At 47.7% G+C, this 22,629-nt stretch overlaps 1 protein-coding gene across 1 annotated transcript in view; it reads right to left on the reverse strand.

Annotated features, from left to right (window-relative positions):
* NTNG2 (netrin G2) overlaps nucleotides 1–7,967 on the reverse strand; it is a gene marked incomplete at both ends in the record, with an annotated part of 40,529 nt that extends 32,562 nt beyond the window's left edge. The window contains one exon of the mRNA XM_080630627.1: nucleotides 7,755–7,967. Within this exon, the coding sequence (XP_080486753.1) occupies nucleotides 7,755–7,967 (213 nt within the window). The remainder of the gene's footprint in view (nucleotides 1–7,754) is intronic.
* Between the last annotated feature and the right edge of the window lie 14,662 nt (nucleotides 7,968–22,629).

Raw genomic sequence — 22,629 nt, forward strand, 5'->3', positions numbered from 1 at the left:
CACCTGCAGCTGAGCAAAGTGGTGGCTCCTTCACTCAGGCTTGACGTGAGAGTCAAGGCAAACCATGAGGGTCAAGGAAACCTCTGCTTTTCACCCTGTGCTTTGAAGCTCTCCCCGTGATCTGCTTAGTACCTCCATGAAAAGGGTCTGACCTGATCTGTGCACCTTCGGTGATACAGCCTCTGCAGGAGGCAGACATCCAGGCAGGAAGCATCATCTCTGCAAAGGGCAGATCTGAGGGGAGATACTGCTCCCCACGCACAGGGATGACCCAAGTGCTCATGCACAGACACAAATCCCTTCACGCCCACTCTGGCTCAGCCAGAAACAGTCACAAAATCTGGTTACCCGATGAATTTTAACCCCCGGACTGAGATCAGCCCAATCCACAGGTGACCTCTCCATAAGGGACCTCGAGTGTTCCATTAACAGAGTGGCTTTGGGGCAGTGCTTCCATTTCCAAAGCCCTGGGATGGCCAGGCAGCACCATGCATGATCCAGTGCCCAGCATCTTGTCCTGAAAGATGCTCTGCATCTGATCTGCGTGTGACACAAGGGTTAACGCTGCCCGGAAAATTCCACTCCTAAGCAGATAATCTCATCTGTGCAGGGCACACACGCACATCGCCTGCCCGGCCTCCCATGGAATCGTGTTTGAGCAGCTCTTTGTCAGTTGCTAATCCCCTGGTGAGCAGCTCTAACCCCATCCTCCTGCTGCCCTGGGATCACCCCCTGCTAAGGCTGTACCTGCTCCCTTGGCAAGTGTTTGGGTTACAGGGCAACCCGGAGCCCGGGATCAGAAGCTGATGCATCAGACACCCCTCAGCCTGCAGCCACGGGCATGCGTTCAAAGACGCAGGCGTTTAATCCCATTCCCTGCTTTTTAGTTCGTGTCCAAACCTAGGCTTTGAGTACCTGGGAGCTGCAAGCTTTGCTCTTCCCAGGGTGCTTCCCTAAATCTTGTCTACAAATTAAGCTGCTTGGATCCTGCCCTATCCCTTGTCTGCCAAGTTATTAAGCCCTTGCATCTTGCTACAGAGATGTACCCATGTCTGCAGCCCCTACCAGCAGCAGCAGCAACCTGCATGCCGGGCTCCGAGTGCATTATTGATTCAGGACTAAGAAAATGCTTAGGAAGTAGTGTCCTGCTCTCTAAAAGCTTGTGTGCCTTGTAAGCTCAATACACGCAGCCTTTGCAGAGAGGTTTGCTATGCTGCTATTAATATTTTATTCTGTAACAGAGGCCCTGATAGTTTGATGGGATGTGGAGGCTGAGGGTAGGAAAGCGGAGGGAGAGGAGGCTTTGCTGTGGTCCTCAAATGGAGGTGTAGATGTCCCCCAAAGCCGTTGCAGGGGTAGCATGGTTGGGTGGTGGATACCCCTACCTCTAAGCAGGGCTCCTGTGTCTGCCGCATCAAGCACTCTGCTTTAGTGTTTGGATGCTTTATGCTTTGTTTCAGGGGAACAATTCAGTAGGTGCCTGTTGGAGGCCGGAACTGTGCTGTGGTTAGCCTGAAATGTGCCCTGGCACATTGGGGGACTTTGGGAACCCCATGGGACAGGTCTGAGGCTGCAGTGGATGGCTCACGTGCCTGGGGCGAAGGCTGGAAGCCTTTACTGCTGTTTGCCAGTGGGTCTTAGTGAGGGATTTGCAGGCATTGGCTTCTCCCCAAAGACATCTCCTGCATGGTCACTGAGCAGTGCTGCGTGGTCCATGGAGGGAAAAAGCTCTTTGGTGTTTTCCAGCACAGGAACACATGTACTGCATTGAACTGCTGGAGTAACGCCCGGGGCGCACTTGGCACTGCAGGCTGGGTGCCTGGGGAGATGGATGCCTTGAAGAGGGTGGCAGCAGCGGTGCTCACACCATGCTGGTGGAGAACTCCTGCTAAGCAGGTCAGCAACAGCCCATGTGCAGGTCAGGAATTCGGGCTCCACTAGCCAAGCATTGCCTGATGGAGCTCAGCATCTAGGTCAGGAGGCATTTGTTCACCTTGGGACCCCCTGGTTGTTGCTGCACTGCTGCAAGCTCTGTACCTGGTTGAGAGGGGACAGCGTGAGATGGGCATGGAGCAGTGGCTGGCTCCTCGCCACTCTGTGCCCCTCACTGATGGGATGCAGGGTCTGGCGAGTGGGGCTGAGCTCAGCAGGAAACAGGGAAGCCGCAGGAGCCTGTGGCTCTGGTGGAGATGGAAGCAGTGCTAGACAAGGGTTTTGTCACTGCTTGGGCTCATTTCCATTTTGGCTTCCCAAAACCATGTAGCGAACCAGGTGCTGAGGGCATCAGGATTGCTTGCTCATCACTGCATTGTCCCAGAGAGTAGCCATGGGAGGAGAAGCACCCGTCCAGTGCCGTATGTGATTTACAACCCCACTTCTGCAGTTTGCTGCCTGTCACTGCTGCAGATGACCCAGCTGTTGCTGCATGCAGCGTTGCAGCCAAGCACTCAGCATGCAGTGCTGCAGCCAAGCTGCAGAAGCAGAAGGCAAAGTGGTCTGGGTGGTTTTGCAGAGGTGATTTTCGGATGGATCAATGATCTGCTCTGGCTGTGGCTCTGCTGCTTGTAGTGCAGCTACAGTGGGAAGAGCAGGGATGCGCTGTCACTCGTGTGGGACAACAAGCAGCTTTGTGAGGTTGGGTCAGCCAAAGCCTCACACCTCAACATCCTGAAGGTAAAACGGTTGTTTGCAGTGTGGGATCAGGCTCAGCTAAGGTTAAAACTGGACTTCCACTTAGGGAAACCAGAGTGTGGAAGGAGCAGATCTCCTTCCTGCCCAGGCAATCTCTTCTGGAGGAAGAATTTGTTTTAAAGTTTAATGGGAAATCCTATCTGTGCTGTAGAATCCAATACAGATCCTAAAATGGATAAATAGGAAGGAGTCCCCTGAATCTCTTCACCTTCAAACATTGCTTATGGAAAAACCTGATACCTGGAGCTGATGTGCAAGTGAGTGTAAGAGCTGCTCTCCTGGCTCTGGCTGCACTCCCCAGCAAGTCCTTGGAGTCAGTTCTCTCCAGCTTTTCCCATCTGGATGCTGTTCCCTTTGAAAAGCAAAGCTTTTTTAGAAGCAGTTTATCCCTCCCCATCTCGCTCAAGGTGGGGGAAAACTTCCTGCTCACTGTACCAATTAAATCTACTTGACAGCTTGATTTTTATTGCCCTGCCTTTTCCATCAGCAACTGGAAATGATCCTTGTTAGGGGAGCATCATCCCACTTTACAACAAGACGAATCCCGAACTGGGCATTTAAGGAAATTGCTACAGACGTGGCAGGGGGGGGGAATCCTGTTTGCTCAGCACTCTCTAATTCAAAGCTGAATTTTATTCTTTCATTTTCTGTAAAGCCTCTGCTTTTGTAATACCAAGATCTTGCCGCACTCCGGAGTAGCCCCTGTGGTGGGAGAGCAGTGGTGTGTAATTTGCTGAGCAGCTAATAACGTGCAATCCAAGGGTCTGGCCCCAAGGGCAAGCAGCCGTTGATCTTGACTTCAAACAGTGCTCTCTGCAGCAACCCTGATGCTGAGAAGTGATTAAGGGTGGGAACAAAAACCAAAAGGCCCCAGCCCTTTCTCTCACACTCGAAAGCAATGCCAGGACGGGAGCGAAAGGTGGATTAGGGAAGCCTTCATCCCAATGGAAATGGCAGCAGTTGCCTTTTTCAGGTTCTTCTCAAAGGAAATGGGAAAATTTTCCAGGTGTTAATTTAATGTACTGGGGGATTCAAGGGGAAAAGAGGGCTGTTAGCACTTTACAAATGGGAAAAGGTGCAGCTTTCCATCCCTACAACCCTGACTGAGATGCCATGGGCAATGTGACAGCAGAGAGTGGTTTTCTTGTGCTGCTGGATTTTGGCATAAAAGCAAAGTAATTGTCCCTAATGCCATATAGGTCTTTAAAAGGCTCTATGTAATACAGACCTTTAAATAGGTCTTACTTTTGGAAGAGCATCCCTGAAACAAATCCATTCTCTTTCTTACTTCAAGAACTTTGACATTAGTTTTCATCATCCCAAACTCACAATCGTTTGTGAGGGGTATGAAGATATGGTAGGGTAGATATGTATGAGATGGGCTAAGAATGTAGGGAAAAGGGTTTCTGTGCCCAAAAGTTTGTCTGCTTTTTCCAGTCTTAGTCTTCGGTGTACGAAGAGAAATAGTTCTTTAGTACAAGCCTTATAACCACATGTCATTCAGGAAAGTTTAGCTAAGAATTAAACTAAACATCAAATTTGGCTGCATGTGTAATGAATAAATAAAGCCTTTTCCTTTTATGTACCCATGCCAAAATCAACAAGCTCTATTAGCTGATGAAACAATGCTGACGCCAAATAAAAATACCCCTGACCCATCAATACAGGCTAAGAGCTCGACCCTGCATCAAAGAGTGTTGTCTGAGCAAGAAATACTGTCTCAACACCTCTGGGAGGGGTAAAAAGGGCTCCGATCCCAGTGGGAAGCTGAGCTTCCTGTGTCACTAGTTGGGTGCAGGAGCTCTCAGGGAGCAGCAACACCATTCCATGGTGACTGCTGGCTCATAGGAACTCATCTGAGATCTGCTTTTAGCTGCTCTGTGCCATGCCCTGGATGAGATCTTTGACCACAGAACTCTTGCTCTCATAGAAGTCTCTTCCTTCCCTCAACATCCTTGGTTAAAAGAATCTGTTTGTCCCCTATTAGTCTTCAGTTGCGCGTTTAGATTCATTCAGGCTTTTATTTACTTATCAATCTGTCTTCCTGCTCCCACCACTCCCCCCTGCCCTGCCAGGAGGGAAAGTGCAAGTCATTTTTCAGGTGACCCTGCTAGAAAGTCATTGACATGAATAAGAGAAGGCTCAGAAACTGTGGAAAAGGCAAAAACCCTGACTTTAATAAGCAGCAAAACTCTTCGTAACCAGAAGGGAGCAGCCAGATGTGACTAGAACTGCTGTGAAACAGAAAGGACAATCCTCCAAACAAGTCCTGCAATCCTCCAGGCACTTCCTTTTGCAGAGCTCTCTGTCAGTGCTGCTCCAAGTTGTTACAACCATAGTAGTGCGTGATCCTGCAGGCTGTGCAATGCCTGCTCAGGACCAGTACAGCCTCAAGGAAACCCTTGCTATGTTACAGGGTCCTGACTTGAAGCAGGACTCTCCTCCTCTACCTGCCCGCAGCGATGCCCCGCATGCGGATGTCATCCTCCTCCCTCTTGTGTGGTTGCCTTAAGCACAGAGGGATGTTTGTGTGTGTCTTTGACTTTCATTTCAGCTGTCTGAGCAGCGCAGGCGTCCTGCCAGGCTGTGCTTAATTCCGAGTAACGTCAGATTAACTGCGCGGGCAGTACCCTGCTGGTTTGAAAGACACCTAAGAAAGCAATATAGTGACCATGAGAACCTCTCTGCTGGAGAGCCAGGCTCCTACGAGAACCCACCTGTTATAGGGAAATAATTAAAACTTGAAGAGAAAGGATAACAAGACACCAAAAGGCACCCGAGCAGGAGCTGCGCAGGCTTTGTGCGAGCTGCTTGCCCTCCTCTCACAGCAAGGGCTGAGGCTTGGAGGATGGAATGAAGGCTGGGCAGTGACATTGATTTTTGTCCAGCACTTCCTTGCGCTGGAGTAGCAAAGCTCTGCTCACATCCTCTGCAGGCTCTGCTCGCCTCCCTCAGCACGTCAATAGGTGTCAAGCTACCACCCAGGGCTGGCGATGGAAGGGCAGTTTCTTGCTGATTCCGCTTTCTACCGACCATAAGGGGATACTCAGCAGTAAATGGCCACATGTCTTTGTGACAGAGGCTGTGAAAATGGGCCTTGAGGGCCTCCAAGCACTCCCCACTCCAGTCTTTAGGCTGAACTGGAGCCTGGATCCCTCCTGCACCCGTCTCCTACTCTGTGTACCGAGTGCTCACCTCAGCAGGGCTGCTCTTCATCTGCTTCAGTTTTAAAACTCTAATCCTCTGGAGAGGACAGTACTGGTGTAAGATGGGGTGGAAAGGGCCATGGACACAGTGGGGATTCATAAACCTATCCCAAAAATCAACATGCAATATATTACTCCTGCTTTTAGCTTGAGTCTTCCTCAGGGAGATGCTCGGGGATGCTGCTGTGAGTGCTGGTTTCTGGTCTGGGAGATGAGAGCTGGGCCAGGCACGCACCCGGGGTGAGGCAGGGACAGGAAGAGGCAAATCCATGTTTTGCATTTGTATAACTCCCATTCGCGGCTGTACACGGTGTTTGCAAGTGTTGGAGCACATGGCAGGCGTACGCTACAAGGAGATGCTGCTGGTGCCCAGAATAGAAGGATTTTAGCTCAGTATTGACTGAATCAAGAGATGGAGAGAGCTGATTGCAGTTTGTGTCTCTTGCTTCCTGGGAGGTCGGTGGAGCTGAAGCCTGGAGCATCCTTAGACACAAAGAGTTTGCAAATACCAGCAGTGAATGTAGTGGAACGCAGTCTGGAGTTCACCTCATAATCCTTCTGCAGCCAGTCAGATAAATGGAAATGCAGACTGACCCATCAATAGTTAAATGTTTTATTTGCGACCTTTGACTTAATCTTTCTTTTCTAATGGTCTTTTAAAAGGAAAAGCTGCTACTTATCTGGAATTATTGGAAATGTCTTCCTTGGTACTTAATGAGACCCCTTAGGCTGGAGGGAACTGGCAGCATGTTCTGATGGTTGTAAATGTTTGGCATCTCTTGGTATCAAAGCGGAATTTTTCTCTTGGAATTTCAATAGATGCCCTGAGCTTGTTGGGCTCAGGGTATTTTCTAGGAATTGGTGCATTTTCTAGGTAGCAAACTGAGGCATGCATGGGGTATGTAAGTTTGGATAACGCTGGCAATAGAGAATGGGACTGGGTCCACTTATTGAGAGATAGAACTCCCCTTCTCATTATAGGTAGTAAAAGAACAATATACTGCTTTTAGAAGGCACTCCTTAACCAGTGGAAACCCTGTTTGCATGGGCTGGCTTGGTCCCTGTGCCTTAAACATGTGCTTGGGCCACTGCTGGAGGACGTCTGGGAGGGGACATCACAGCCGTAGTGTTTTGCTCTTTGTTTTGACCCCTGAACTCTTTTTAACAATGTAAAGCCTTGTGAATTATAAATCAAATGCTCCTGCTGAGCCTTGTGGTGCACGGAATGAAATGCAATGATTAATATTTAAAAGAAAATAAGCTAAAGATTTTAACTACAAGGGCAAGTGTCTGTCCACAGACTTCGTATGTGGAGGCTGGAAGAGAGGGAGGAACACATTTTCCGGGACTTCAGTGAAATCTGTGCCTGTCACCAACTGCCTGAGGTGCTGGTGCATGAGGGCCACACTGGCCTCTACCACCCTGCTCTTTGCTCTTACTCATGCTGTACCCATCTTGATAAAACCCTGGTGCCAGTGCAGCCTTTTGGGACAGGACTGGTGCACACATCCCGCATTTGCTTGCTTCAGCAAGCAGAGGGGGGGCTCAAGTTGTGTGCTCTCTGGGGGCAGAGCTTTCCCAAACCCCAGACCATGACTTGCGGAGCTCTCCCCGGCTCCTCCTTGCCCTCCCTCATGCCAGCACCTTCCCTGCTGTAGGGCTGGCCTCATCATCACAGCACAGGGATGGGCAGGATGCCTTCTCCCCATTGCAGACCCCAGGCTGAGAGCTCAAGGCAGCAGCCCCCGTTGCCACCCTGAACTGAAATGCCCTCCTAATGGCATCTCAGCAGGGCATTGCCTTTAGCCACCTGCAAGCCAAGTCTGTTAGAACACGTCAAATAAAGAGAACACTTACATGGGTGCAGAACCTCTCCGGTGGGTCCCCGCAAGTGATTCCTGCTGGATCCACCCGTACGGTCACATAATCCTTCATCCGCATGGCCTTGGGTTGACAAGCATAAAACTCCCATGACGGTCCATCATCCGTGGTCACCCAGGACTTGCAAATGTCATACTGTCCCATGGCCAAGGGGAGACAGTGCGAGAGGAGAGCAACCAGGTACAGCATGGCAGCTGCGGCCAAGTATGGGATCCCTGGTTGAGGGCAGTGCCGAGAGCCCCAAGGAAGGCAGCGACTGTGCTAGGGGTTGCTCTCGGGATCAGCATGGAAACTGCTCATCTAAATATGATCCAGTCGAAGGGAGATCCAGATGATAACAGGAACGATCCCACTCAGCACGCTGTATTTGGATGTGGAAAGTTTTCTCTCTGCACAGAAGCCAACTTTGCAATTCACTCGATTGGGAAAGTTTTGGCTGGAGTTGCTGATCAGTGGTCAAAAGTCTCCCTTAGCCTCATTTTTTCCTCCTTTTATTGTATGAAAGGGCTTCCAAATCAGCATGAAAATATCTAGAGGTGACTCCAGTCAATCAATAGAAAGATCAAGTTCTGAGTTGCTGATGAAATTTGATAGGATTAAATTGGAGAGGCCGTGGGATGTTGCTGGATCAAGTTTTCCTCAACCTTCTTGTCTGCCACAAATGCGTTGCTCTGGAAAGTGCCTTAAACTGTGGTCTGCCTTAAAGTATTATTGGGAGGGTTGAAGATTAGTACATAGATAGAGCATCTGGTCATCAGTACAACTGTGACAAGAGAGACCTTTTGGAGCTAAAAATCCCTTTCTCCCAGGGGTGTCTGTGTTAACGTGAACACGTTGGGTGATGATGTCCAAGGGGTCTGGGTGCTCAGTGGGTTCATAAGAGCAGTGCTGCTTCTCCCTCTGCCTCTTGCAGTGGTGGGGAGGCACTCGCAGGCAGGGATTTCTGTTTGACTCTGCCTTTTGACAACTGAGCATGGAGTTCCTCAAAGCCTTTAGCTGCAAGCCATGCTGCTATGTGAGGTCTTTCCTCTCTCTCATGGTCAGGGCAAAGGGAGAGTTCATTATCTGGCTGCACCTGCAACAAATTGGAAGACAAATTAGCTGGGAGCAAAAGGGGACACTTGAAGCAACAAGACTTGTAAGAACAGGGGTCCCCCAGGAGATGCAGCCCTTGGCTGGGCTTCCCAAGCCACAAGCCAGGGTTTTGTAAGAGGGAGATCTACAACTTTAATAAAAAGAAATCCATAATACGACGCTTATGGTTTTTCTGCTGTGGGGGAGACGGGAAGGAGCACTGCCCCATTTGAAGTATCTGGTTTGTAACAGCAGCTGGACAACAAGAGCTCTAATGGGTCTTCAAATAATATCCAGAAGCAGCTATAGGTCATTAGAAGATGGAGAATATGCAGACACAGAGTAGGGACAGACAGACAAATGGCTGGTCTTAAAAAGATAAGCAAATAAGTAAGACAGCTGGGGAGACAGATACATTGTCCAGCATCCTCACACAAGATTTATCTGAACAATAACATTTAATAAAAAACAATTTAAAGTCCTAATAACATTGTGAAGGTTCACCTAATACAAAGAGCAACGACCTTCCCAGTGTTCATTTCAGGTTAGAGCAACATTTCTGCAATTTTGTTGTCTTTCCAGCAGAGCTATAAAAATCCGCAGTAATTGCAAAACAAAATGACAAAGAACTGGAAAAAAATAGTAATAAACCCAGTCAACCCCTGCCTCAGTGTTAGATCCAGGGGGGAGCTCTCATACAAGAAGGTGGGAGGCACGGATCCAGAATAGAAATTTAGCTCTGGATAATTCCCTCTCTAGTCAATTCCTCAACTTTCTTCCACAATTTAGGGACGTCTGCTTCAACAGCACCTCTAGCATTTGCTTTCTCATAAAGCTCAGTTACTACAACTCAGCAGCTCCAGGTTAACAGATGCATTGATTCATGTTCGGGGGGGCTTTGTGTCGCTGTGCTACCTCCTCCCTTTCCCCCCCCTTTTTGATTGAAAGATTGCTGATTAAGATGAATGAGTTCAGAAAAGAGAAAGCCATCTCTCATGCTTTGTCGCCAGCTCTCAAAGAAGAGCCTATTACAGCGGGGTTGGACCTGAATAAACTCCCAAAGAAAGAATGGACTGGCTGCTGTTTTGACATTGAGTAGACGTAGTAAAAATAATAAACCGGTGTGACAGTGTTTGTAAGTCCCGCTGGCATCAGAGCTGTCTTCTCAGTTATAACGAGTCAGTTCCTAATTATTACATCAAACTGGGCACAGCCAAGCGCCTAATAACAGCGGAGAGCGCGAGACTGGTATCGTATAGGAAACAGGCAGGGTGGTTTTAATGAGGACCCCAGTGTTAAGTTTATGGATTTATTTTCATAGCCTTAACAATTATATTTTGCACTTGAATGGCTGTTAGGGAAAAACCTGGGAAGAAAGGATCTATAATATCTATTAGTGCCTTGTTATGCTGTTTAAATGTCAGAGATTCCCAGGGAAATAAAAATCCGCTGGAAAATGTATTTACTGTCAGTCAAGCAGCCAGGCGTGCGGGTCCCCTGCGAAGTCTGTGGTGCAACACTCCCCAGCATTGTCCCTTTGCAGAAAGAGTTGCTCTGAAATAAGCCAGCACAGTGCAAACGGCGGGGGGAGAGGCTCCCTCAATTCCAGGTTTTGCCCTGCTTGATTTGGTTTGGGTCTTAAGAAGTCTTCACGCATATTATTAAGAAACTGCAGTTCATGGGAACAAATAGAATCAATGTTCTTTGTTTTCTTTGAAGAGTACTCAGCAATCACTGGGGACTGATAGCCAGAGTATTAAAAACACAAAATTAGATTGCATCTTGGCTTAGCTGGTTCCTTCTCTTTTATTGTTATTATTATTGGATTAACACCCTATTGAAACAAAGGGACGACGCTGAGCAACAACTGAGCTGCTCTGGAATGAAGATGAGAAAGTAAACTCCACGGAGGAGTTTTCCATTTGCTTTCACAAGTGTCGCCATCCAAACGAACCCCAACCGCGCTCAAACCCCCGCTGCCCGAGCGCGAGTTTGCCTCTTTTTCCCATTCAGAGCATCCCTTCCCCTCGCACTCAGAGCCAAAGCTGGGGACCACCCTGCGTTCCGGAGGGGACTGCGCCCTACAAACACCGCGGCATAGCCCTGGGGGGGCACCGTGCTCCCCCCGGAACGCCCGTGGGGCTTCGCTCCCGTTCAGCCGCTCCCCACGGTGCGACCGCGGCTCCGGGCGAACCGCTCCATCCCCCGGTTGGTTCATCCCGAAGGACTCAACGGGAGCTCCGAGAGCGGCCGTGTCCCCGTCCGCCCCCCCCACACCCCATCCCCGGCCCCGCCGCCTCCAACCCTCGCCTCCCGGTTCCCTCCGGAGACGGGGAAATAAACCCCATCCCGTTGTGGGGATCCCGCGGGATCACACGCACAGCGGGAAAGTCTCGGAGCAACTTTGGAGGCTCGGGGGTCACGCTGGGTTTGGGAGATGGGGCTGCCCCCACCCCGTTCCCCGCTTCCCTCCCTCTTTTCCTCCCCTTTCCCCGGTGCTCGGCGCTGCAGGTCCTTACCGGAGGGAGCTCTGCGGCGCGGGGCTCCCGGCGGAGCTGGGAACTTCGGGGCTGGGGGGACCCCCCCTTTACACCCCACGGACCCCCCCCAGCCCAGCGGGCTGCCGCTGCGCCGCCGGCCCCCGAGGGCAGATGGCCGGGGGAGCTTTGTGCAATCCCCGGCTCCCCTCGCAAGTTAATGCCGAGACTGAAATCCCTCTCGCTCTCACTTTCAATCACAATCGGAGCTTTTATCTCCGTGCCTGATCCCGGCTGCGTAACTTCCTCTGTGCAGCTTTAGCACACACCATCCCACCGGCGAGCAATGTGCTTCTTAAAGGTGCAGGGAGGAAATGCGAGCGGGGAAGGGGGGGGGAAGAGGAAAAGGGGAGGGAGGAAAAGCACCCGAGGAAGAGGAGTCTGCGAAAGGGAGCCTTCAGCACCGCCGGCTCCGGGGGTACCGATGGGGCAGGAGCATCCGTGCTGTCCCGGTTACCTCTGGTTGGGGAACGGCAGGGTTGGGAATGCCGCTCCTGAAAGGGTCTTGTTTAAAAATGCTTCCTATAAAAGCTTAAAAAACCATAAAAATAAAAATCATGAGATCATGTTTGCGCGAGGGGGGGGGGAAAGCTCCAGTCACGAGGGTTTCCCCACACGTGTAAGTTCTTGCTTGGTGTGCCCTGAATATTTTGGGGAGGCTTCTGCTGGCGAAGATGCTGTAAATGAGGCTGCGTGCCTGTGTGTTGGGGGAAGAGGGGGTGGTTGGAATTAATAGGATAAACAAAGCAGGAATTCGGAGATGGGGAAATCAGATGGCTGGGAAATGCTGTGGGAATGTGCTTTGGGATTTAACCAAACCAGGTTTTTCTTTGGTAACGCAGGGGATGTAAGGTGTGATAACACTTTCCAGCGCAGGGATGCAGAAGCTATAGGTGTTGCTTAAGTCAACTCTTCAATGTTCACTCGCATGGATAAATGACGGTCCATTTATGGGGAGGGAAACCAGAGAATCCCCATAGCCCCCTATATACACAACCACCAAAAAATGGCTGTTCCTTCCTAACTAAGAATTCAGTAACTTCCAAGCCAGAAAGTGCATTGTCCAACCTGTGTGTGCTTTGCAACCTCATCAGCTCAGTATTTTGGTAGATGATTTCCTTTTCCTCATTGTTCTGAGGTCTCGATGTGGCTTCTCCGATCTACAAGGCCCTGGAAAACGCACAATCCATCCTGTGGCTGGGCAGAGGTGATTTAGAGTTGTTCTGGGAAACGTTTCCCGTATATTGGAGCATAAGTGAGATTTATGAAATGCTGGCGTATGTGTTGACTGTGGCCCAGCCTCAATGTTCCACTGATGCTCAGGGTGGTCTTTACTTCAAGGCTGTCTTTGATTCTGGCTCCATCTCCATTCCCCTGATCAGGGCATGGACTGATACTTTCTATATGGTAACTTTCCCTGTAAACCCTTATTTTATGGCAGCAGTACTACTTAAGTGGGAAGCACTGGCTGGGAATTCAAGGCTGGCTAATCTTCCTGGATTTCACTTTGTGCCTTTAGGTCTTCTCTGTAGTAATGATTCCCCTGGAAATTCCCCATGTCTCACTTATTACTCCTTTATTAGTTATTATGGTAAAGTAACGGGATAAAAAGGAGTTGGTATTTCATTTTCATTCCCTCTAATAGCCACGGCAAAGACCAAGTGGTGTGCTGATTATTGACATCAGAGTTAAGTGATACGAACGCATCATTAGGTTTCAATTGGAAAGAATAACAGCACAGTGTGAGTCGTCACACTTCTAAACTACATGGCATTTAAAGCAAAAGCCAAGTCGTTTTTCCTCAGCCCTGCAAGCTCAAAAGATCAGAAGCTGGGAATAACACTTGTATAGACACAGGTAAAAGGCGCTAGCTTCAGGCAAATCACCAGAATTAACTAATCAGAGTAACACCCTGGAGAGGCTGGCAGCAGCTGCAGGGCTTGTCCAAGGTTATGCAGTGATTCAGGAGATCCAGGAACAAGCTCCAAGGATGGGAAACCTGCTCCTGTTCTTGGAGTGAACCCACAGCTCTGGCTCCTATGGTCTTTATGTTGGGGAAGGCAGAGAGATGGTCTGTGGCACTCGCAGCCCAAAGGGAGCGATGCAAAGCAGGAGGCAGTGCTGCTGCCATGGGCAGGAAGGGATGGGGAAGAGTTGCAGTGTATGTTTAATTTTAGACCATTTGCATTGTTTTACCCAGTGCATTCTGCAAATACTTACTGCTGGGTGTCATTGCCATCTGGGTGAAACTGCTGTGAGGAGTGAGATGGATGTGCTTTACCTTGAGGGGACACCTCTGCCCCCTCACTTGTGCTGAGCACCCCCGTCTCACACAAGGAGAGTGTGGTTGAAAATCAATGGGTCTGCACTGAGATTTAATTACTACGGTATAGGCAGGGGTGGAGAATAAGGCCCTTAATATTTAATACAGCCTTTACTCCCAGAGGGATCCCTGGGGCTCCAGGGCCAAATGTATACCCATTACAAGCAGGTGTAATTCTATTGACATATGCGGGCTCGCACCTGTTTATACGATGGCTGTATTCAGCTCCCGAAATCTAAATGGCAAATGGTGCTTTTGACATGCGCAGAAGAAGAGGGAAGTGTTTTCCCGACTTGGGATGATAGAGGATGTACTGAAAGAACAGAAGGTAAACGTGACACCTCGCAGTCCCCGTTCGCAGTGGCAATGCGCTTGCTAACGCTTGAGCTGAGTTGAGTTCGTGGAGAGAGATCCAAGATTACTGCCAGAATAATAACCAGGCTTATAAAGGATCTTTCATTTGGGGATGCATGTTGCTGTATCACCTATAATAGCAATGCATTCTTTTTATAGTCCTTATCTAGCAATGTGCGGCCAAGGATGTCAAAGTGCCTACTGCAAGTGAGTAAGCATTTTACTAGGTGGAAACACACAGCTTGTAATTGTGCTCCGAGCACAGGAGCAGGTGAGAGACTCCTTTGCAAAGGGTTGTATTTGACAAGTGTGGACCCCTTGTTCTGGCAGGGGCTTTTTCCAGCCTGCCATGACCTCAGGGATGAAGTTTGCAGGGAAAAGGGAAGAAATGACTAAAGGTGCTCTGTTTGGGATGTTATGGATGATGGGAGGGAAAGCTGCTCGAACCTTACAGTTATCGGGTAGGGGATTTCTCTCATCTCACCACCCTTGCACTGTCCTTTTGTTCTTAGCAAGCTGAATGTGAAGAAAGCTTGATCAGAATGGGCAGGTCTGTGCTTCCCAGCTCCTTGTGCTTGGTGCAAAGACCGAATCACCGAGTTCTAAAAGGAAGGAAGACGCAATATTTTGTAGTTAGCAGAAATGCTGGGAAACCCACACAAAGCCTGAGAAACTGAGCAACAGCCAGCGATGGTACACGCAGTCCGCAGGGTGGGTGGGGGATATTTATTTCCATGCCCTCCCTGCACAGGGGACCAGACTCGCAGGTCCCCTGCTCTTAGGCACACATGTGTGTACCCCTGTGAGCAGGAGAGGGAAGAGGTGAACGCTTCAGTCCCTGGAGTACTCTACAGTCTTTTTTCCTTTGTGAAAGCTACTGTGGAGATGGCAGAGAGCATCTGCTCTGGGAGGGGAGGCTTCCCCCGGCTCCCTGCCTCCCACCCTCTGCACAAGTCCTCGGATGCATTTTCTGCAGCTCAGATGGTTTTAGAGGGCCCTGGGTGAATTTTGCCCTCCCTGATTAGATAACCAAAGGAGCAGTGACTGTACTCTCTGGAGAGAAGATGCTGTTTCTTTCCTGCCAGAAGGACAGCTGGAGGGAGGGTGGGATCTTCAGCATGCAAGCACTTAGCCAGATCAAGGAAATGGGATGCAAAGCATTTTAGGCTAAGAAAGGTTGTTGTGCAGGGAAACATGAAGCTGCTGTTCTGTTAGGGAGATAACGCCTCTCAGAACGCTCCTGCGTGCCAAGCTGCAAGCCTGAACTACGGCAGGTCATTGCCTCTTTAAGGAAAACAAGCATGACAAGTCAGAAAAAAGCCCCATTACTGCCTTTGCTGAGAAAACTTTGATCATTTAAATACTATTGATGCACATTAACCCCAGCAGAGATGGGCTGGGTGATGGGAAGTACTTCACCTTGACACAGGGAAAATATGTTGCCTTCTGTTGCCTTGTCTTCTGCCTTGTCTCTTGTTTCATATATCAAATCAGAGCTTAGCCAAGTGAATCAGCTCAGGAAGCGTTTAAGATTGATTTGATTTTGGGGAAGGTAGAGCTTTCCTTATCGTTACCGACTGTGGGGGAGGAAGTATGGATAAAAACAGGAGGAGCGCTCAAAGGGAGGGATCTATAATTAACAACCCCTCAGAAGGGGAACTTTCCTTTTAACTTACTATTAAAATGGAAGTGTCTGAGTACACGGTTTTGGCTCTGGGGATCTCCTCCGTATCCTTGACAGACCCCTGCGAATCCCTCTAATCCCTGCCTCAGAGCACGTCTGTGCTTTAAAAACAACTCCTGACACCCCACAGAGGGCTCACCCCAACCCATGGACTGATTCCCATGGGAAGCCCCAGCGTTGTCCCCATGGCCTCCCTCAGGGTGATGGGAAGCGGAGCTTCTTCGGCAGCCCCGAGTCTCACACTGGGAGAAGACGCCTTCCACAACTGCTTTTTAACCTGAGGAAGGAACGTGTCACTTCCACTGGAGCTGACAGCAGCAGGGAGGGTTTTTAGGTTGCTGGTTGAAGAACACACTCGTAACGAGTGAAGTAATTGAATAAATGCTGACAATTTGATGCAGAAAATGCATGATCAGCGAGCTGTGGAAGGTTGACTTGTTCCTTTTTTTTCCCTCTCTCTTCCTTTAGCACTGGGATAAACAGTTTATTCTCTTCCAAACAGGTGATGTGTTCAGCAGCACAAAACCAGCAGGCACATGGCCATGCTTCCCTCCCAGGCACACACGTGCTGATTGCCAAATAATTGACGCAGTTATGCTAATAGGCTATTTCCATCACTGGAACTTCATAAATACCTAAATAATCAATCTCAACACTTAACGTTTTATTGAGTCATGTGCTGGTCGAGTACTCACTGCAGCAGCTTCCCTGGCTGTAGCTCAATTACAGTAGCTGTGCCTACACAAGGGAGAAAGGTGCCAGCCCCTGGGTAGATACAAATGAGCCCACACCAGGTAGCACTAAGAGTCAGTTGTGCAGGAGTAACTGGCTTTTCAGATCCCAAACACAGTTAATAAACTGTGGATGTAGGCAGTGGAGCTGACACATCCCAGCGCAGTGACTTTCCTTACCCAGCCACCATCTCAGCTTTACGCAGATGGAAACTCAGTGAATTTTCAAGCCCCCAGTTTTAGTCTGACAATGGGAACAGTATCATCTGTGTCATGTATGTTGGAAGGAATGAATAGAGAGCTGAGCTCACTAATCTATTTGCATATTGAAGACATGGAAAAAAGCCCTCTTCTTGCTTACTGTGCTGCCTACTTGAATATCTGTGAAACAAGGAGGATAATGCAGGCCCTCTTTGTACTTCAGATCTCGGTGCCCTTGAACCAAGGAGTGATTGCTCCATCCAGCCTTCTTGGATCAGTGTGAGACTCAGAACTAGCTACACTGTTGAAAGCTCCCCATACCTTTAGGCTGGTGGGCAAAAGGCAGTTCCTGGATAAGAAGGCTCATCAAGATGGATACTCTGACTTTATGTCATCAGGACATATGTCATCCATTCCACATCCGAATCAGCACTTGCATACCTAGGGCAGAGAGATTTGACCTGCCAACTGTTAAATAAATTACAGCATACTCCCCCCAAACTATTAGCATGGAAGGGCACACATTCACGGGAGAGAAGGACACAGCAGATCACAGGGACAATGAGCCATACGAGCTTTTCATTTGGATAGAGTTGAAAGAGTTGTTTATGACAGTAAAAGTGAAATAGCAGCACACAGCAGTTCATTCATATCCTGTGGAGGTCCTGGGCTATGACTTCGTGTTCAAGGCTGAGCTGAAGTTTGGGCTTGACTCTGTTCAGCATCTCTGGATTATCTTCTTCCTAACTTGAACCTAGCTTTCCTCTAGGTTATAGCTGTCTTAAGTAGTAGAAGCGAGATCCAGATCAGGCTTTAAGGGTTGGAATTTACATTCTTATGCTTCTGGTATTAATTTCATATGCAGTGGAAAAGTAATATCCTGTCTGTCACTAGAGAGGAAGAGATGTGCGTGCGTGTATGCGCACAGTCAGTGCTAACTGTTGAGCTTTTCCACCCAAATTTCGTTTTTGTGAAAATTCCTAAATTAAAGTGAAAATGGGCTGCAGAAACGATGAATGTGAAATACCAATAAGGCAAAAAGCATGAGATGTTTTCTCTTGTTTTCGTAACTCATGGTCTTTGTGTGTAAGAGTGTATTGCATGGCAACTGCATTCACACTTCTCTTTAATAAAAGATCCTAGCAGATGGACCCACTATTAACGTGTATCCCCCAGATTTGCATATTTCATATTCATGCCAAGATGGCACTAAGCACACATGGGATGAACAAGGCTGATATAAACACAATTGCACCAGATTAATGCTGTGATCAAAGGGTACTGTCCTAGCATTCCCATCAGGAATCCAGTTTAATATTAGTTATTAATATTGTTAAACTCCTCCCGGAGTCAAATTAAGGTCTTCCAAATGCAGTCGGACAGGGCTCTTAGGTACTACAAGTTGATGAATATGTTATGAATTCCTGAGAGAGAGGGCTAACAAACAGCATCTGCATCTGAGCTGTGAGGAATTCAGTGCTGGAAATGTGCAAACCTCAAGGTTTGGTCCAGCATATTTTGTAATTAGGTCCCAAAATGCACATCTTATCCAAGACTGTATCTGAGTTTCTCGGAATTCAAGTGCAATCACATCTAGTCAGATGACAAACCTATCTGTAATATCAAATATTAGGCATTACAAAGTGGAATTCTGGAGCTAAAAATATATTTGATCCCATTGTTCTAGTCCATTAATCAAACCCTGCACTGCACATACTAATAGGATCAAACATTAGGAAATATTTATGAATGAGCATTATTGTGACTGCAAAAATTAAACACAGCAGGTTTAAATATACAAGCTCTCAAAGAGGAAAACTTGATTATCTCCTATATATCTGGTGCCAAATTCTGAGTGAATTTTAAGTGAATCTGAGGTAGTCTGTGCTTGAGTAATTTACGCCTTCTTCCAGCTCCCTTCAGCGTGTAAATTATACCTGTTTCCACCAATATTGAATCTGACCCATTGCACCAAGGATACTAATGAAATGATGTAGCACCAGATAATGCAGTTTCAGAGAGGAAGAGGACTGTGTGTACACAATGTGGTGGTACTTGGGGCGTGTGAAGCTCAGACTCATGTGTGATATCCCTGTACTCTGTTCTGTGCTCTGCATCCGCAGCTCCCACTGGAAATAAACCACTGCTGACCCAAGTGAGCACTAACGCAACTATATTTCCACTGTTTCTGAGTGCTGGGTGGAATCTGGACATGATGAAGTCCTTCTTGGAGCTGGGAGTTTGTCCCTTACTCACTAGATCAAAGGCGAGGCATAAGGTACACAGTAGCCCCACAAGCTGTGGTTTTGTCAAGCATAAATCATGTCAAACCAATCTAATTTTCCTGTGTCAGGGCAGCAGGTCTCAGAGAGGGCGAAGCTGGAGATGTGAATATGTCTTGACTGCACTAAGACTTTTGACACTCTTTCATATGGCAAGGTGGGGGTATATGGCCGAGAAGAAATGCTCTAAGGTACCAAACCAGCTGGGAAAGCATACTCAAGAGCTATCGGCTGTTTACTGTCGAATTGGAAGGATGGCTTGAGTATGGTGCTGCAGGGGTCTGCGCAGGGTCTGCTGTTGCTCAATATTTTCATTAGTGACTTGGGTAATGGAATATGGAGCAGACTTATTGCATCTGCTGACAATACGGAGCTGAGAGGGGCTGCAAGTGCTCTCAGAGAACAGGGGAAAGACTCAAAAATCTTAATAAACTGAAAAAACAGGCCAGAAAGAATAGATTGACATTCAAAAAGCACAAGAGCAAAGCAGAATGTACAAGAACTACTGAAATGTGTGTTGGGAAATGGCCTGTGTTGGGAAATGCCTTGTGCAGGAAGCATTTCTAAGGAAAAGGGGTAATATCTTGGGGAACACATTAACCCTGAACCAGCTGTGGTACCCTAGTGTAAGAAAATCAAAGCTGGCATCGCTGTGTGTAAAGAGAGTGTGGTACCTGCTTCCATCTGTACTGAGTGTTGGGGAAGAGCAGGTTTGATCAGGTTTCTGCTAGAAAAACACAGAAAAATAAAAGAAAGGTCAGAATTCTAGGAAGCAAACCTATTGAGGAGGAAAGAGGAAAGAACTGCAGTTGATTACTCAAGGCTAATGAAAACACAGCAATAATCTCCCAAATGTAAAAGATGCTACAATAGTAGTAAACTGTTGCCTGCATCCACCAGAGTAGGACAGAGTAGTGGGATAAACAGCAGCAATTTAGGGACTTTGGGGACAATGTTCCATCTGTAAGAATAGCTGACAGACCATATGGGAGCTTGAGGAATCTCCTTAAAAACCTCCAGGGATGAACAGGTTAGAGCAACTCCTGTCAGGACCGATTTAGGTAGGGTTGATCCTACCCCGGGGGAAGGAGATGGACTAGGTGACCTCTCAAGATCCCTTCTCCAGTTATTCCCTGTCGTTCTATGTGTATTTCATGTGGTGGTGATATTGTGAGAGAGGAGAGCTTGATTCTGCATATAGGGTGAACATTTTACATTTAAATCGGGAAGTCTTGTTTACTTGTCAGTCTGTTGTTGTTTCAGTTTACATCTTAATTTAAGCTGAATAATAATAATTTAAGTTGAACACTGAATTATAAATTACAGTGATGGGTGTCAGAGGAGTATCTAAGGAGACAGGCACTGAAACCTATTAATCTATAGGTCACATCGATTGGAGTGTTTTAAATTAGAATAGCATATTCCTATTTTTAAATACGCTTGAAAAGACTCTGTTAAAAACAGCTTTTGTTTTATCACCTGCAGGAATTCTCCTACCCTTGGATAGGTGTGTATCCTTCAGCAGGCACACGGAAAAAGTTGATGTTGGCATATCTGAAAGACAGGATGAATCCTTATGTCACCACAATAAAAGGAAACCATTGGGTTTTTTAAATGAAGCCAGGCAGTGGTCTGGCTGGCAATTAATGAACACATTACTGTTAAGTGATAGCTTTAAAAAACAGTTCCCGAGTTGTCATAATGGTTCTTGCTCCCCTTCCCTCTGAGCATTATAATTGCTCCTTTACTGGAAGTGGAGCCCCTCCAACAGCAGGATGCAGTAGCTCAGGGCTTGGCAACAGAGAAGCATCCTGGACTTTAAGGGGGGGGGGATCTACAGCAGCAAAATCTAATTCCACCAATTAATTTGTTCAAGACCCAGGGGTTAGCACTAATTTTTGCGCTAAGTGCCAGGAGAGCTTTAATGGCCGCAGATCGCAAACACTTCAGTTCTTACTTCGGCCCTCTCGGAAGCCAAAACTGCCAGGATCAGAGTGCCCTCTAGTATCGCAGCGGAGCATTAGCTTCCCTGTGCCACCTACTGAACTGCCACATCGCAGAAGCATTGCTCACTACAGCAGAATGTGCCTGCTGTACTTTTGCAGCATGATTGCACCCGGTGTGTGAGCAGGAGCCTGGGCTGAGCTTGGAGCAGCTCTTGCCTCTGCATGCAGGCAGGCAGGCGCGGCTCCTTGCTTCTGTCCTTATACACTGCTGTTTTAGGATAAGAATGCAAGAAGGATTAAAATGCATGCTCTCCTTAGAGGGTTGCAGAGCCCAGGCTGCTTGGGAGAACGATGTTTAATAGTTTGCGGCAATTTGGCAAAGGGATATTAATAATAATTTGCCTTAAAAATGGTACTTTGCAGCTGTTGCTGTATAACCACTAACTAGCAAAATGCACACCGCTGAAGGAGAGGGAAGGACAAAGGAGGAAAACCTGAGTCATGTGAAACCCATTAGACGTTACCCAGGACCACATCCTAGCTGAGGTCGCCTAATGCAAGGACTCCTCAGAGCTGTGACCTTCAGCCTCACATGGATTTCTCTGTGGAGCAGATGCAGGAAAATTCCCTGGTGGAATAGGACGAGGCACCTGCTGTAAGAGTGGGCATATTTATAAAGCACCTCTAAAGGTTTCCAGCTGCTGAAGTAGCTGTTGGAGGCTGCCTGTGTAAGAGTGAGCTGATGTGCAGTGTTACTGCTGCTCTGAATGGTGCTGGGGGAGCAGCACTGTTCCCATGCAGGCAGAAGGAGATCTTAAACTCCTGCTTGCCTCTAAAACAGCTGTGCTATACCTGGGAGCTCTTCTCCAGAAAACCCTTTTTTATACTGATTTGTAAAAAAGCTGCCTAGATTGTTGTTATTCTAAGAAATCTTGCCAGTTCCTGGCAGGGAATGAGCTGGTTTAGGCGATGCCCATGTTACCCAGAGATTTTTCTTGTGAGGGGAGCTACTTAGCTAGTGAACCTTCAGTTACATTAAGCAAGCAAATTTAGACAATGAATTGTTAACCTCCATTTTCAGGTTTTTCACATCATTTCATACAGCTGATGACAAGATGGTCATAGATAACACCTGCCATGAAGATGGAGCTCTTCCAGTACCTAGCATGATTGGCGCCTGCGCTTTCCTTTGAAATACATACTCATAGAAGAAAGCTTCCTGTCAACTTAGGCATCGACTTCCAGTTACTTCAGTTCCTGGGTTATAAACTATAGAAGACACCTGAGCCACCCTTTCCTGACTGTTCATCAGAGAGCAAAATCTGGTTAGTAGCAACCATTGTTATTTTTTGGGAAGATAAACAATTCTTCCTGCTTGTAAACTATGTGTGAGGGTGGCACATATACTAAACAATGAAAACATTCTATGGAACAGTAATCAGTGTGTGTAAAGGATGGGGAGAATTAGGAAAACTAAATAAAATAATAGTAAAATAAAATCATAGTAAAAGTAATGGGTCTACAAGGTTAAAAGGCATCATAAGATGAAAACATTGGTTATGTAGCTAAAGGCTGAACTGGACCTTATTATTCTTATGGACTTTCAGAAATCAGCCACTGAAATAGCCTTCTCTCTTGTATTGTAGATCCGTATGGTACATACAAATGTATTTTCCTTCGTGTCACTGCTGAACAGCAGGACAAAGAACAAAGGATGCA

The sequence above is a fragment of the Psittacula echo genome (genome assembly GCF_963264785.1).
Source record: "Psittacula echo genome assembly, chromosome: 16".
Classification (NCBI taxonomy): domain Eukaryota; kingdom Metazoa; phylum Chordata; class Aves; order Psittaciformes; family Psittacidae; genus Psittacula; species Psittacula echo.